At 37.1% G+C, this 14,560-nt stretch overlaps 2 protein-coding genes and 1 non-coding gene across 3 annotated transcripts; 2 read left to right on the forward strand and 1 right to left on the reverse strand.

Moving 5' to 3' along the window:
- Positions 1-1,939: 1,939 nt before the first annotated feature.
- On the forward strand, positions 1,940-5,967 carry LOC149392402 (kinesin-like protein KIN-7E). The gene is made up of 13 exons (XM_089618560.1): positions 1,940-2,059; positions 2,168-2,384; positions 2,479-2,568; positions 2,651-2,751; positions 2,845-2,958; positions 3,046-3,127; positions 3,206-3,273; positions 3,382-3,447; positions 3,558-3,682; positions 3,855-4,191; positions 4,299-5,159; positions 5,291-5,532; positions 5,610-5,967. Exons 2-13 carry the CDS (start codon positions 2,204-2,206, stop codon positions 5,938-5,940), a joined length of 2,598 nt encoding a protein of 865 aa, XP_089474686.1. The 5' UTR covers positions 1,940-2,059; positions 2,168-2,203; the 3' UTR covers positions 5,941-5,967.
- ARC6 (Chaperone DnaJ-domain superfamily protein) lies at positions 5,947-10,271 on the reverse strand. The gene is made up of 6 exons (XM_089618561.1): positions 9,675-10,271; positions 9,071-9,295; positions 8,297-8,557; positions 6,753-7,683; positions 6,520-6,653; positions 5,947-6,412 (listed from the first exon to the last, which is right to left on the reverse strand). Exons 1-6 carry the CDS (start codon positions 10,185-10,187, stop codon positions 6,122-6,124), a joined length of 2,355 nt encoding a protein of 784 aa, XP_089474687.1. The 5' UTR covers positions 10,188-10,271; the 3' UTR covers positions 5,947-6,121.
- Positions 10,272-10,350: 79 nt separating this feature from the next.
- On the forward strand, positions 10,351-10,423 carry TRNAE-CUC (transfer RNA glutamic acid (anticodon CUC)). Its single transcript has one exon. It is a non-coding gene; the product is annotated as a tRNA-Glu (tRNA).
- Positions 10,424-14,560: the final 4,137 nt, after the last annotated feature.

A 14,560-nucleotide genomic window follows, 5' to 3' on the forward strand; every position in this document is an offset into this window, starting at 1 on the left:
TCAAGTGTAACGAGAGAGAATTGAGTTCTAACTTCTATGCCAAAAGGTTTCAGAATTGTGTAAAATAGTTACATACATATCTCCTTGGTTTTCAATAATATCAAGTGTATCCCTTGGATTTAATGTTTATTGTATATTAATCCCCTCAAAATGATTTATGTTACAAAAGTATACCTTATAATATTTACTTTTGACTAAAATATTTTACGGAATTTCTGATTTGCCCTCACTGAAAAACCTTAGAGGGAAAAAGTGTGGTCTCATCAATGGCCATGGACGATTGTAATGAAAACTCGAAGAACGAGGTGATGTTTTCGTTAATGGTGTAAGCCCACATTCCACATAATATCGAGCGGATTTGCTTGGATTTATGGGTTTGTGAAAATTTTCTTCTATATCAACATTCTGTATTTATTTCAATTTATTTTTAAATTCTATTCTGTACTATATTGATATTTTTTTTTATTGATTTTTTCCTCTCTGTGGGACTTGGGCTTGGAGGGACAGACACAGGTCTCGAAAGAGTATTAGTAACAGCTGACGAAGCATTCTGTTACCGTAAAAACTATAGGTAAATGGTTATTTTATCTATATAATGTTCGTTATTGAATTTATTTTTAATTGGTGGCACATACAACCTAAAGTTCTTCATCTCTTAACTTCTGTATAATTTCTTTCTCATCATTGACGTATTAATTAATCTAGCTTGATATTTTCATCAAAGTAAATTGTCTACTCTTCATTTGCAGAGGAACTTGCAGAACTTCTATCAATTGACATGAGCAAAGAAGATCTTTGTGGAAAAAACATCAACACTTAACCGTTCAAGAAGAGTGAACCATCAAGGTTTTATAAGTCATATTTGATAGAAGTTTTGGTTTTTTTTTTTCTTTTTTCCTTTCAATATTATCTGTTACTGTGTTAAGGTGCAAAATGGATTTTGTAGTCATATTTGTTTTCTTAGCATCTTATCATTTTCGTCGGCTCTGCAGTCTTTGTTTTAGTTTTGGTATAGTTTCACCATTGTTATTGATAAAAATTATTTATACAGTTCAACAAATATCCCAGCAGACTTGAGTATTTATCTGAGTTCTTCTCGTCTCTTCGAGTTTTATGAAGTCAATGTCAACTGAACAGGTTTTTGTCACTAAAAATATCAGTAAAACCAAAAAACAGATATCAACTGCCATGCACTTTCTTTTCATAGAAATTCCCCAAAAAAAAAAACACTCTACTATCTTTCAACATTACACTCGTGTGTCCAAAAACAATAAAAATAAACCAATTAATTCAAATAACTTTGTGGACGGTATGGCTATAAAATTTGATTGTTGCAACTTGCTACTCATAGGTTGAATTCGAATACGTGATGGCCTACCGAAGTAGTCCCATCACATGAACCCGAATGAATAATATGTTTATGTTTCAATTTTCTTATTGTTTATTTATTTATCTATTTTTCATTTCATCACGTCGGTCGGTGATGTTTGACGTAACCAACTTTCCAAACTTAGATGACTCGCCATCACGTCGTCAAATTCACTTCAATTGTATTTGGTAACAACACAAAAAATAAATAAAGCGAAGCCTTAATAAAAATTAGAATGCATATGTTTAAATAGTTTGTTTATCCAGGTACCTCAAAAGTCAAAAATAACAAAACAAAAAAGTCAACCAATCTCAAAGAGAAATTGGATGTACAAGAAAACAGAAAATGACAAAAAAAAAAAAAAAAATTAGAACATACATTCATTTGTTCGTTGAGAGAAAGGGAATTCATGCAAATTAAAAAAAGGTATTGTCGGTCGATGAGACCGTTAGTACGCGGGTTAATTGTAAAGCGACGTGGAGGGCAAAATGGTCATAAAAGTTAAAAGATCGTTTTTTTTTGTCAGAGAAACAACTATTAATTCAAAGCTCTTTTAATAACTTGTCTCTCTCTCCCCCTGAGATTCCCGCGATCGTTTTCTTCCTCCGAACAGAAAACCGAGAATCGGTTTGATAAATTGTCTCTCTCATTTCTCTCTTTCATTTTTCTAGCGCGCACACACACATTCATGTATAATATAAGGCCAATTAATCATATTACACTACTACATATTCATATGTCTGCATTTTGAACCGTTGTTTTTATTACAGTTTTTTTTTTTTTTTTTTTTTGAATTAGTGGTTTTCGTCGTTGGAATTAGTTTAAGAAAAAAGAATGATCGGAGAAGAGGAATCGAATGGGAGAGAAGAGAAAGAGAAAATCGTGGTGTCTGTGAGACTAAGGCCATTAAACGACAAAGAGATCGCCACAAACGACGGTTGCGATTGGGAATGTATCGGCGATCACACTATCGCCATCGATACCACCACTCTCCCCAATGCTTATTATACTTTTGGTATATATTACAAAAAAATAAAATTAAAATTCTTTTCTGATCATAATTACCACGACTCTAATAAAACTTCTGGTTTTATGTGCGTATAAAATAGATAGAGTTTTTGGCTTCGAGAGCCAAACAAAGCAGGTTTATGAAGAAGGAGCCAAAGAAGTTATTCTTTCTGTCCTTAGCGGAATCAACTGTCAGTAAAATTTATTTTACAGTTAATTATTCCATGATTTTAAATTTTGATAAGAATTAAAAAAGAAATTGAGAATTTGCAGCGACGATATTCGCGTATGGGCAGACAAGCAGTGGAAAGACATACACCATGAATGGGATCACAGAATATGCAGTCCGAGATATATACGACTATATTCACACGGTAGAGAAAAATAAAATATGTTTATAAAATTTTGACGTACAAATTTTGTAACGCATAATGATCAATTTTTTTTTTTTTTTTTTTAATGTTTAGCGTAAAGGTAGAGAATTTGTTCTTAAATTCTCGGCCATGGAGATCTACAATGAAGCTGTGAGAGACCTCCTCAGCGCCGATAGTTCTCCGCTCAGACTCCTAGATGATCCGGAGGTGAAATAAGTGAATTTATTTTGTATTATTTCTTCTTTTATTTTTTCATTATTCGTCAAAAATTTAACTGCAACGCATGTTGTATAGAAAGGGACTGTCGTTGAGAAACTCACAGAACATAATTTGAGGGATCAGAACCATTTGCTTGAGCTTCTTTCTATATGCGCAGGTAAATATTTATGAAAATATTTATTATTTTTAAGAAGAATAGATTATTGAATTGATACATTGAAATTTATTATTGCAGCCCAAAGAAAAATGGGAGAGACATCTCTTAATGAGACCAGTTCAAGATCTCATCAAATTTTGAGATTGGTAATTGATAATCTGTGTACTATATTTCTATCTTAGATATTTGAATAAGTTGGTTTCTTATTTGTCCTTTTGATTGGATGATAAATTAAATTAATAAACCAATCAAAGACCGTCGAAAGTTCAGCCCGTGAATTCAAAGGAGTTGGATCTTCAAGCACACTCACAGCTACTGTGGTATGCAAGTTTCACTCCTCTCATCTTTGTCTAAAAGAAACTATCATTTCACAAACGAGAAGAAGAATATGAAAATTGACTATAAAACCCCTGAACTGAACTTTCAACAGAATTTCGTCGATCTTGCTGGCAGTGAACGCGCTTCTCAGACTTTGTCGACGGGCGCGAGGTTGAAAGAAGGAAGCCACATCAATCGCAGCCTATTGACTCTCGGAACGGTGATTCGCAAACTAAGGTCTTGACTAACACTAATCTCTCTGTCAACTAGATCTCTTGTATTTTCTCTTCTTTTTTTTCTTTTTTTTTTTTTGTGTTCGTTTGAGTTTTGTGTGCTCTGATACCAACATGGCCGTTATGGTTTTAATGTGGGATCGATACTTATGAACTGTAATTCGACTTCGGCGCAGTAAAGGGAAAAACGGGCACGTGCCTTATAGAGATTCAAAGCTGACGCGAATATTGCAGAACTCATTGGGTGGGAACGCGAGAACAGCCATCGTTTGCACGTTGAGCCCGGCTCGAAGCCAAGTCGAACAATCCCGGAACGCTTTGCTTTTCGCCAGCTGTGCGAAAGAGGTGACCACGGACGCGAAGGTCAACGTGATGGTTTCTGATAAGGCGTTGGTCAGACAGTTGAAGAAGGAACTCGCTAATATGGAACACGAGCTGCGAACCTTGACTTCCAAGCCAGTGACTCTTGATTCTGCTGAGTTGCTGAGAGAGAAAGAGCTTCTTATCGAAAAGGTAATAACACGACCCCAGTTGCAAAAAAAAAAAAAAAAAAAAAAAAAAAAGACGGGTACTATTTTTAGTTTTATGTGATTTATGGATCTGTATGGAAATTTATACAGATGGATAGAGAGATTAAAGTACTGAGAAAGCAACGCGATTTTGCCGAATCTCGAATTGAAACCATGATGCGTTTGGGATCAAAATTAGTCGTTGGTGCTCCTAAGTCTGGAATTGATGAGACAATTACGTTAGACCTCAAGAGAGAAGATTCTTCGGGTTTATCTGACCTAGAAAAGAAACAAGAAAGCGAAGGAGACGGGAATATTGCGAATGGAAGCGGTTATGAAGCTCTGAAGCGGAAGATTCAGGACATGCAAAAGACGATAAACTGTCTTGTTGATCTTCAACCTGAAGAGGAATCTCCTTGTTCCTCCGAGGCAGCCATGTCTGTTGGCTCTAGATGCTCGAAGCTGACGAGAAGTAGAAGTTGCAGGGCTGTTCTCACGACAGCTTTACCTTCGATCTGCCTGAAGGATTACGAGGACGTGTACACCGCAAGGTCTGAGATCGACTCCCCCGGATCGATGCAGAGCTTTTCATGGAAGATTTCTCGATCGGACCGGTGTACCAATATCACCACTTTGTCTAGGAAAGACTCTTGTTCCTCTGCTGTGAGTACTTTGTTTGACATGGACAACAAAGAATTTGACCCAGAGAGTCAGCGGGTTTCAATTCGAAAGTTGCTTAGAAATGATTCTCAGACGGAGACAGAGAGAACGAAAGAGATTGATGATGGTGACACCGCTGAGGACTTCTATGGAGCAGAGAAGGGTCTACGGAGAAAGCTGTTCATAGAAAAATTTGGAGCTAATACAGAAATGTCATCTACAAAAAACAAATACGGCTCCAGAGAGTTTGATTCAGATGACAATTTAAGTGTCACGAGCTTCGTCGCAAAACAGAAGGCCGAACATAAACAAGTAAGAAGAGAAAACCCTTTCGCTCTCTCCATAATTAGGTGTTTCCAGTCTGATTTTAGCTGTAATTTTTTTTTTTATAACGAAAGCTTCTTGATCCATAATATCTGAATCTGCATGGTTGTGCGTGATAGGAACAAGGAGACTTGAGTTGGCAATTCGAATTCGAGAGACGGCGCCAGGAAATAATCGAACTTTGGGACTCTTGCCATGTCCCACTGGTTCACAGAACTTACTTTTTCCTCCTTTTTCAAGGCGAACCTTCCGACTCTGCTTACTACGAAGTCGAGCTGAGAAGGCTCTCCTTTCTCCGTGAATCATTTTCAATCGGAGGCGCTGGGAATAAAGGCAGTCAAATACCAACGCCGGCTTCGAGGTAGCATTTTCGAGCCTATACTCAAAACAGACACTGTTTCTTCCTTCTTCTCTTGTTTCTGACTTGTTAAACACCAGTTTGAAGATTCTAAATCGCGAGAGAGAAATGTTAAGCAAGCTAGTGCACAGAACCTTTACCAGGAAGGAACGTGAGAGTCTATACGAGAAGTGGAGTATCGTGTTGAGCACGAAGCAGAGGAGCTTGCAGTTAGCTCGCCGACTCTGGTCGAACACGAGAGATCTCGAACACTCGCAGGAAAGTGCCTTTCTCGTGGCTAAGTTGGTCGGGTTTGTCGAGGCCGGTCAAGTCCCGAAGGTGACATTTGGACTTAGCTTCACGCCTCTCACGCCCACACACCCCAACAGAAAACCCTTTGCTTGGAAACATACCATGTCTTCGTTGTCATGAGAAAAAAAAAAAAAAAATGATCTGTATTATATGTGATACCACGTTGCTCATTTCTGTTGAATTGCCAAATCAAACACCTGGTTCAAGATTTTTTTTTGGAATTGCACTATGAAAATAATAACACAGTACAGAATCAACATGATATACACACCCACAACATTTGTATTTACGCGTTCTAGTGTTATGATTCGAGAACAGATCCTTCAGTAATCTTCCACCCAGAAGTGGAACAGGACATTTCGTATCTCGTTGTGTAAGTTTTGGTGTTCGAGTCGTCGTGCTCCGGGTTGAGAAAATCGGTTAGCTGTGTCGACTCTTCAATAGTCGCTTCAACCACAGCTCGTTGCCTATCTAGAGAGACAGTCACGCTATCAATTGTCAGGCTCAAGAGAGAGTAATCGTAGAACCAACCGAGTTGTGCAATCTCGGCTGCACGGTCTGTCCATATCTCCAACATGCGACCATCCAAAACCTGAGAACCATTATATCTCAATGATAAAGAGGCTCTGATTACTTCTTTTTTAGCTACGTCAACATCACTTTATTTCCAATTAATACTGACGAAAACATTTTTCTTACCTCGGCTAATTTTCCTATAGAATGATCTGGTCCGAAAGCCTGAGACTTGATATTCTGCCATTTGCGAACCAGACCTTCAGCGATTCTCGCATCCATTTTCGTTAGTTCTTCAGCTTCTTTATCTTCAGAACGTCCTGCAAAGTTAATTCAAGCGAGTAATTAAGAAAGAATGAAGAAAAAAAATTGATTGGACCATTTCTATAATTCTTTTGAAATTGCAAAGATTGTCATACCAGAACCGATTGAATCTGATACCATTATCGTACCAAGCTCTTTGCGAATACTGCTACTCCTAGAGGGCAAAAACCTCAGGCCGACCAAAGTCATTACTCCGATCACAACACCAGCGCACATGATCTTCACGCTCGCATCTTTGATGCTATTAGTAAGCAATGCCACTTCACGTATTTCCTTGGACCCGCTGTCACTCCCAGAAATCTCCACAACATTGACCGAATCGTCCCCATCAGGATTCTCACCCGGGGGAAGAGACTCGCTTGACTCACTGCCCTCTTGAAGTGTCGCGCTCGAGGGAAAGACCTTCTTCAACGCCAGAATCGCACTGGACTTCACGTGATCGAGAACCGCGGTGGCCTCAGCCCCAATCCTAACTATCGCCGCTGCCGCGGCTAACGGGGAACCATTACCTCCGTCAAGCCTTTCTAGATACCTAAGAACCGTAGGGTCATCGTAGTAATCTCCGAGCCTGAACCAAACACCATTGGTGTCCCTGAACCTCGGGAAAACCACCTCCATTAACCAAGTCTCCAAAAGCTTACAGAGTCCAGGAAGATCGCTATCATCGTCGTCTCTCGAGTGTTCCAAGACAAACTCGATAATGGACGCATTTCTGTACGGAGAATTCTCGTTGTCTAAGCCCAGCCACGAACGACAATCATCGAGCTCGCCTACAAGTAAGGAACACAGGCCTCTTTCTAGAGCGAAATCCATCTCGCGGTTCTCTTCGGGTTGCGCGTACGCGTTGAAACCGCTTCCCAGCGAAGTCACTTTAGTCTGTTGAAGTTGTTGGAAGAGATTATCGGCGTCTTTTATCAGATGAGGCTTTTTTCCAACAAAAGCCTTAGCAACAAGTGCGAGTGCCACTCCGTAGACTTCAAAGCTTTCCGCTGGGATATTACCTGGTGTCGCAGCGAAAAGATCAACCTTTCAACCACAAAAATGAAAACCATGGTTATACACAAAAACAGAATTCGCCCAGAAAAAAAAATGATAGATATCGAACATTCGATAGGTTTGTGCACTCCCACTGGGAATCTCTTCCCCCCACTACTCTCTCATACAACTAATCCCTCTTTTTTATCGGCTAACTAACTTTTAAGTATTCTATATTAACCCCTTACTTATCTGCTTATAAGTATAATACTCTTGTATCTAAATTCTAAATGACACACCTTAATGATTTATTTATACTAGGATACAATTAAATAAAATAAAACAAGATTAAATAAACAAAAAATTAGCCAAATAAGCCACCGAAAGTATAAGAATTGCTAGATAGTCAACCTTTTGTAAATTCTTTGTAAATAGCCACCTCAACTTATTCACGGCACTCAAAAAGAAAAAAATACCCAAAAACATTCCCGCCTATTTTGGTTTTTTTTTTTTTTTTGTCTTTTTGAGTGCCGTAAATAAGTTGAGGTGGGTACTCACAAAAAGTTGGCTATTATACAAAACGCTATAAGTCAAATGGCTATATAGCTAAAAGACCCTTAAATAAATGAAATTACTAATTTACACTTCCAAATAAATGATGTACCTGTTCGGCTGCTGTCATGCGCGTGAATGCCTCGTTCATAAAGTTCTCGCGGGTGTATCCCCCGGCAATTGCAGCCGCTCCTCCTCCTCCAACGGCCCACAGAATATTGCGAACGCCACGGAGTCCCTCTTCCCTTCTTGATCGATACCCATCTTCCAGGGGTAAGTCAATAAGCTCTAGAACGCAACGAGGACTAATTTCTTCGAGTGTCTCGTCAATTTGAGCTTGTAGATCAGGGGCGAGATTACTTGCCCCTTCTTCCTACACATTTGAAATTCTATCAGTTGCCATGTTCTAGCCAAGGCTTTTGTCTGTTATAGCACGGAAAAATGGTGTTATTGCTAGATAGCCAATTGAATTTAATGGACAATACCAATGTCCGTTTAAAATTAGTGGAATGGTTAAAATTTACAAAAATATAAAAGTACTAGGTTTCAAAAAAAAAAAAATACATGTGAATACATTTTTACTTTAAAAAACTGCTTGTCCAAACTGTAAAAAAAATAAAAAATAAATCGACAATGTAACTTTGGCTATGTTGCTAATCAATAGATTCGAATGGCTATGTTTCTTTTAATGTCTATGTGCTGGAAGCTATTGGTCAATCACTTTTCAAAGACATTTTTTTGAGAAAAATAAATAGACAGGTTTACATCAATATGAAAAAGAAAATCCCCCCAAATTTCTTCATTAGCTGATGTTACAAGAAAACCGACCAAAATGGGAAAGGAAACAACATTAAGAGTAGGAATATCTTGAGGTACAATCTTTTACCTGCAAAAGCTTCAAAGCCCTCTCAAGCACTTCGCAACCCCGGATGAAATCAGGAGGGTTCAGCGACATGAACTCTCTAGACATGTCAACGTAAGCAAGTGCCATTGCCAAAACAACATCTTGTTTAAACGATTTCGGTAGCCTCTCCTTAAGCAAACTCTCACCGATTTGGAGAACCTCCTCAGTTTCTCCAGCCTCTTGCAATACGCACAAAGCTCCAGGAACCTATAAAAACCACAAAAACATATTCCATATAACCTAGATTCTCCGAGCACATTACAAAATTGTAGTTCAGAATTCAGAAACCTAACAAAGAATAAAAGGTGAGGCCTTTGTACATTCATAAATGAACTTGGAGATGAATGCAATCATAGATCAGTTACATTATAAACCAATTAAACAAAGCAATGAAATAATCCACATTCTCTAAGCACCTTAAAAATAAGATGTGAGACCTTTTCCATTAACAAATGAACTTGGAGTTGAATCAGTTATTAACACCCATATTCTACTTTATAAACTAACTGATCAAATCAATGTAGAGAATAGATATACATACGAGATAACTGAATATATATATGGAGAATGTGAGAGAGAGAGAGACCTTGTCCCAGGGGACTTGAGTGAAAACCGTTCCTTCCTCGTCTTCAACGAGGTTCTGATTGTACTCTCGGCGCGAGCCAGAGGTGACTAGGGTTTCGCAAGCGGCCATGAGAATCTGCCTCCGGCTGAGTAAAGCGTCCTGGCTGAAGCCGTACTGAGGCGGCTTCGAAACCCTAGACTCGTACGCCCTGCGAATTCCGTCACCGAGGAAGTGAGTCTCGGCGCCGAGGACCTGGTAGAAGTCGAGCGGGATCGACACGTGGCGCTCCGTGGGAGGAGCAAGAGACGGCGGCGATGGAGGAGAGAGAGTGGCGGTGGATTGGTATTGATCGGAGGAGGATACATCTCCGGCGAAGTTAAAGTCTCCGAGGAGGCGGTCGGCCCATTTGCTGGCGGAGCAGGTGAAAACTGTGGGGCGGCCATGGCGGCGGGGATTCCGGAGGTTTCTGTGCGAAGGAAAAGGCGCGATCCGAGGAATTGAGTAGCCAATGCCGAGTTGACTCAGAGACTCCATTGTCGGACTGCTTGCGAGTGAGCCCTTAAACCCTTCGCTCGCTTTGCTTTTCTTTCAATTTTTTGTTTTTTTCAGGCCACCAAGTGGGGAAAAAAAAAATCCCTCTCGACCCAATTTTTATGAAACTTTTTATAATAACGAAATCAGTATCGTTAACAACAACTCCGTTGTAGTCTAGTTGGTCAGGATATTCGGCTCTCACCCGAAAGACCCGGGTTCAAGTCCCGGCAACGGAAAAAATTCATTTTTTCAATTGAGAAATGATGTTTATTAGCGTATAAATGCCGTCGATATCATATTTAAACGCTGATGTATATCATTTCTCTTTTTTAATATTTTTAAATTTTATTTGATTTACATTATTGACATTACGTCTAATAGAATTTATTTTTTCAATATGTAGTTGTTTTTTTAGTCTAATAAAAATTATTTTAAACTTCGGAAAGATAAAACTTAAACAAGTAATGCAATAAAAGTGAGTTCCAATTGAACCATCTATCGCTTGCTCACTTTTACTTTCTCTGCCTCTCTTATTTTTCAAGCTCTTCCTTTTTCTCAGCCTCTATATTTTCTTTGGCCATCCTTCTCCAATGTCGGTCCTCAATAGCTATCCTCTTCGAATGTGGCTGACATTATCGACTGGCTCTTAAGACATGAACTAAGGAACTCTTTGTGGCCGACTTAATGTAGTTTTGTGATGGTCTCATTCTATTCGGTGTTCCCGTTGATCTAGTGTTCGTGCTTTTAGTGTGATGAAACTATTTTAACAAATTCCCCCTCCCCCAATTCGTTGGTTTTAAAGTTCATGTATGGTTAATGAAATAAGCATCGTGCATGCGTGAGAAGATGGGTGGATGATTTATTTTTTCTTCAAGTTATAATAATTTAATTGTATGTTGTTTTAGCGTGATGGTGTTCACAAATTGTTATCTTTTTTACTTCATTCCCCACTTTCTTAAGAAAAATATTTACTAGCATTGACAAAACCATATCATTCTCATCGATCAGTTGAGGGAGGAGAAAGCTAGATAGAAAGGACAATCGTGACAGAAATTAAGAACAGGGGTTTGTTATTATTATTATTATTTTGTAATAGAAAGAAAAAAAATAGTAACTTTTAGATTTACAATTTTATCTACTTTTTTTATAAAACCAAAAGAGCAAGTGATTCTTCTTAATAGACGTGGTAAAACATTTACACTCATTTTTCCCTTGTTTAACCGTCTTATTTTATTTCCTATTCTAACAAACAACACATAGTTGTTTTTTCATCCCAACATACATTCTACATTATATAATATAAAAATTAGGAAAATAATCAACTTAAACGTTTGACATTGTTAAATAGTCAATATTTGGTAAATCTTATGTAAATTGCCGTAAATAATGACGTGGCATGATATATGGAAGTGGCTATTCATCTAAGATTTACGTATGTAAATACATGAAAATGACTATTTACCTAAGATTTACCAAACGTTGGCTATCTAGCAATGTCAAACGTTTAAATTGACTCTTTTCCTAATGAACCCTTTTATAATTATACCTTCGCCGATTATTGGTTTATTGATGCCAACAATTTAACAACCCAAATACGATGCCACAAAATATAAATATATTAAAATGAGCATTGGTGTAACTTAGTTCATAAAAATCAAATAAAGTAAACCCACAAGCAAATGTTTGAAATACCATATATCAAAAAATGAAAAGGCTCGGTACAAAAATCTTTATAACCCATTAAATATCGATATATTTTCGCTATTATTTTTTGAATTTTGACTAAATAAATTGCATTTTTACCATGGTCGTGGGTTATGTTTAAAATTATTTATGTATGCACAATTGTATTTAAGCATTTACTTGTATATATGATTTTTTTTTTGTGCGCGTACATAAGCGGCCAAAATTCTTTGTGTATACGATTCTCATTGTGGATACGATTTATATACATATAAATTAGGCAAATAGTCCAATAGCCCACCATTTTTTAAAAATAACCAAATTTTTATTTTATGAAGAAAATAGTTCACTAGGTCGAAGTAAATAAAATTAATTTAATTTTTATTTCGGTCTGGTGGACTATTTTTATTAATAAAATGAAATTTGACTATAATCTTGAAAGAAGATTGAAGATTAGCTAATCACAACAAATTTTTCTGTATATATATTTGTTTATATATATATATATATATATATATGTAAAAATTCATATATCTATATATATTTATTAGACATATTGTATATATTATATACATTTTAAAAAATAAATATACAACATATTTATAATTACTCTTTTATAAGATATTAGTTATAGTATACCTGTCGTTAACCAGTATATCAACGATATACTATCAATATTATCGATAGTCGGTATGTATATTTTTATAATATATCAATTGACATACTGATCGATAGCCGATATATCAGTAAAATCAGAATTTCGGTATCGATATCGATATCGGTATTATAATCCTTACCCACGAGACACAGTGTCCAAACTCCAAACGTGTAGCATGTGTAAGTTTTGCACATACAAATTATCTTACCAACAACATTGTCTTTCTTTTACACTCTACACCAAGATGCCGGGTTTAAATAATTATTTATAAATTATTTGATCACGCATATTTCCATATCCTTATAAGTTTGTTATACCTACCTGAATATATTAAATTCTTAATTTATTTTTTTGCTTGAATATTACAAGTTACGTTCATATTAAATTTTGTTCTCAACCCCCAAGCCAAAGAGCTATATGGCTATGTTATAAAAAAAATCAAGTGGAGGACTAGTTTCACGTGAGAGTTTATAATTAGTTGACTATCATGCTCATGACCCTGGGACTATTTAATTCTATATTCTCATTTATTTCATCGACAAAGAAAAGAACAAGGAAAAACATAAAATAGAAGAAAAAAATAGTTTTGCATGCATGTTGAGAAGCGTGAAAGTATAAAGCGTAGTTTGTAATGTACGGATTAGAGAGAGCTACTTCAGTACCAAGGATTTAAATACCGGGGGAACCGGACGGGAACCGGTCCGGTTCCCCCTTTTTGGAGCTCCCCGGCACCGGAACCACCAAAACCGGAAGTTTCCGGTGGTTCCGGGGAGCTCGCCCAAAAACCGTCGCGACCCACACAAAAACTTCCCACTTCCCGACCGGATCCCGCCGACCCGCCTAGTTCCCGACGCGACGAAGACCATTTCTGCCCAGATCCCGCCGGTCTCCTCATTTCCCGGTCGACGTCCACGGCGGCTCGCGGCACTCGTTCTCTCTCAGCCAAGGCGCGCGGTGATGGCTCGGTGCTGGAGCTGTTGGCCGAGCACGGGTGAGGAAAAAGGAAGAGTGAATGAGGCGCTGGAGTTGTTGTGGTTGTTTATTTTTTTTTATTTTTTTTCTGTTATTCTTTGATGCAGAGGAGAAGAAACGAGAAGAAGGAAAAAGAAAGAAGAAGAAGAAAATAAAATAAGGAAAAAAGAAAAAGAAAAAGAAAATTTCCTTTTAAAATGAAATTAGTATTCCATATTTGCTCATGAAAACCCTCAATTCTCCACCGTTTGTAAACTGACCCCGAGCTCCACATTTTATTTCAACTGAACCCAGAAAAACATTACAACCACGTCCTTGTCACAAAATTTTGTGACTAAAACCGTAACCGATCGAACTTTTAATTAAATGATTTGATGGATTGCGTTGAACTTTATCATTTTTGTTTGTACTATTGAACTTACTTTTTGTTGTGTTTGTAATTTTATATTGTATTGAAACATTCTACACTATTTTTAATTTTATGAATTGTATCCTACATACTTTGTATGTTTTTTTTGTATATTTCTTTTATGAATTCCCCTCGGTAAATACGGTATTTGACGGTATTCCTCTACGGTAACGGTAAGTTCAACGGTACCGGTTTCCTTTTTTTTTCTCGCTTCCCCCGGTATTCCTTTACGGTACGGGGGGTTATCAGTAAATTCGAAGGCTCGGAACGGTAACGGTAACGGTATTTCGATCCTTGTTCAGTACTAATAGTTGCTTAATAATAATGTATCATATCTTTATAATTTAATATTATTATATTTTACTATATATTGTTACATATTACTCGATACTCGATTTAAATGGGTACAGACAACGCGTAAAGAAATTGAGATAATAATTGGTGGTTTGGCGGTTAACTAAAAAAGTTTTTATTTTATATTTTTTAATTTTTGTAGTTGTACTGAAAAATTATTTTGCAGTTGTTTTCAAAAAGCTGTTTGATACAGTTTTCATTTTTGTTTTTGAAAAAATGAAAAGAGAAGATGAGGAGAAAGAGGAGAGAAAGGAAGAATTTTTTTTCCAAAAATATCTTTTTTTTTTTTTTTTTTTT

This window comes from Urtica dioica, chromosome 7 (genome assembly GCF_054948205.1).
Source record: "Urtica dioica subsp. dioica isolate 48M chromosome 7, U.dioica_male_clone48M_v1_H2, whole genome shotgun sequence".
NCBI classification, from domain to species: Eukaryota; Viridiplantae; Streptophyta; class Magnoliopsida; order Rosales; family Urticaceae; genus Urtica; species Urtica dioica.

Coding starts and splice junctions, on each gene's coding strand:
- LOC149392402 (XM_089618560.1), top strand. CDS start 2,204: ATGATCGGAGAAGAGGAATCGAATGGGAGAGAAGAGAAAGAGAAAATC. Junction 3,128..3,205: donor GCTTCTTTCTATATGCGCAG/GTAAATATTTAT, acceptor TTATTATTGCAG/CCCAAAGAAAAATGGGAGAG. Junction 5,160..5,290: donor AGAAGGCCGAACATAAACAA/GTAAGAAGAGAA, acceptor TGTGCGTGATAG/GAACAAGGAGACTTGAGTTG.
- ARC6 (XM_089618561.1), bottom strand. CDS start 10,187: ATGGAGTCTCTGAGTCAACTCGGCATTGGCTACTCAATTCCTCGGATC. Junction 6,654..6,752: donor ATCAGATTCAATCGGTTCTG/GTATGACAATCT, acceptor TTAACTTTGCAG/GACGTTCTGAAGATAAAGAA. Junction 6,413..6,519: donor CTATAGGAAAATTAGCCGAG/GTAAGAAAAATG, acceptor AATGGTTCTCAG/GTTTTGGATGGTCGCATGTT.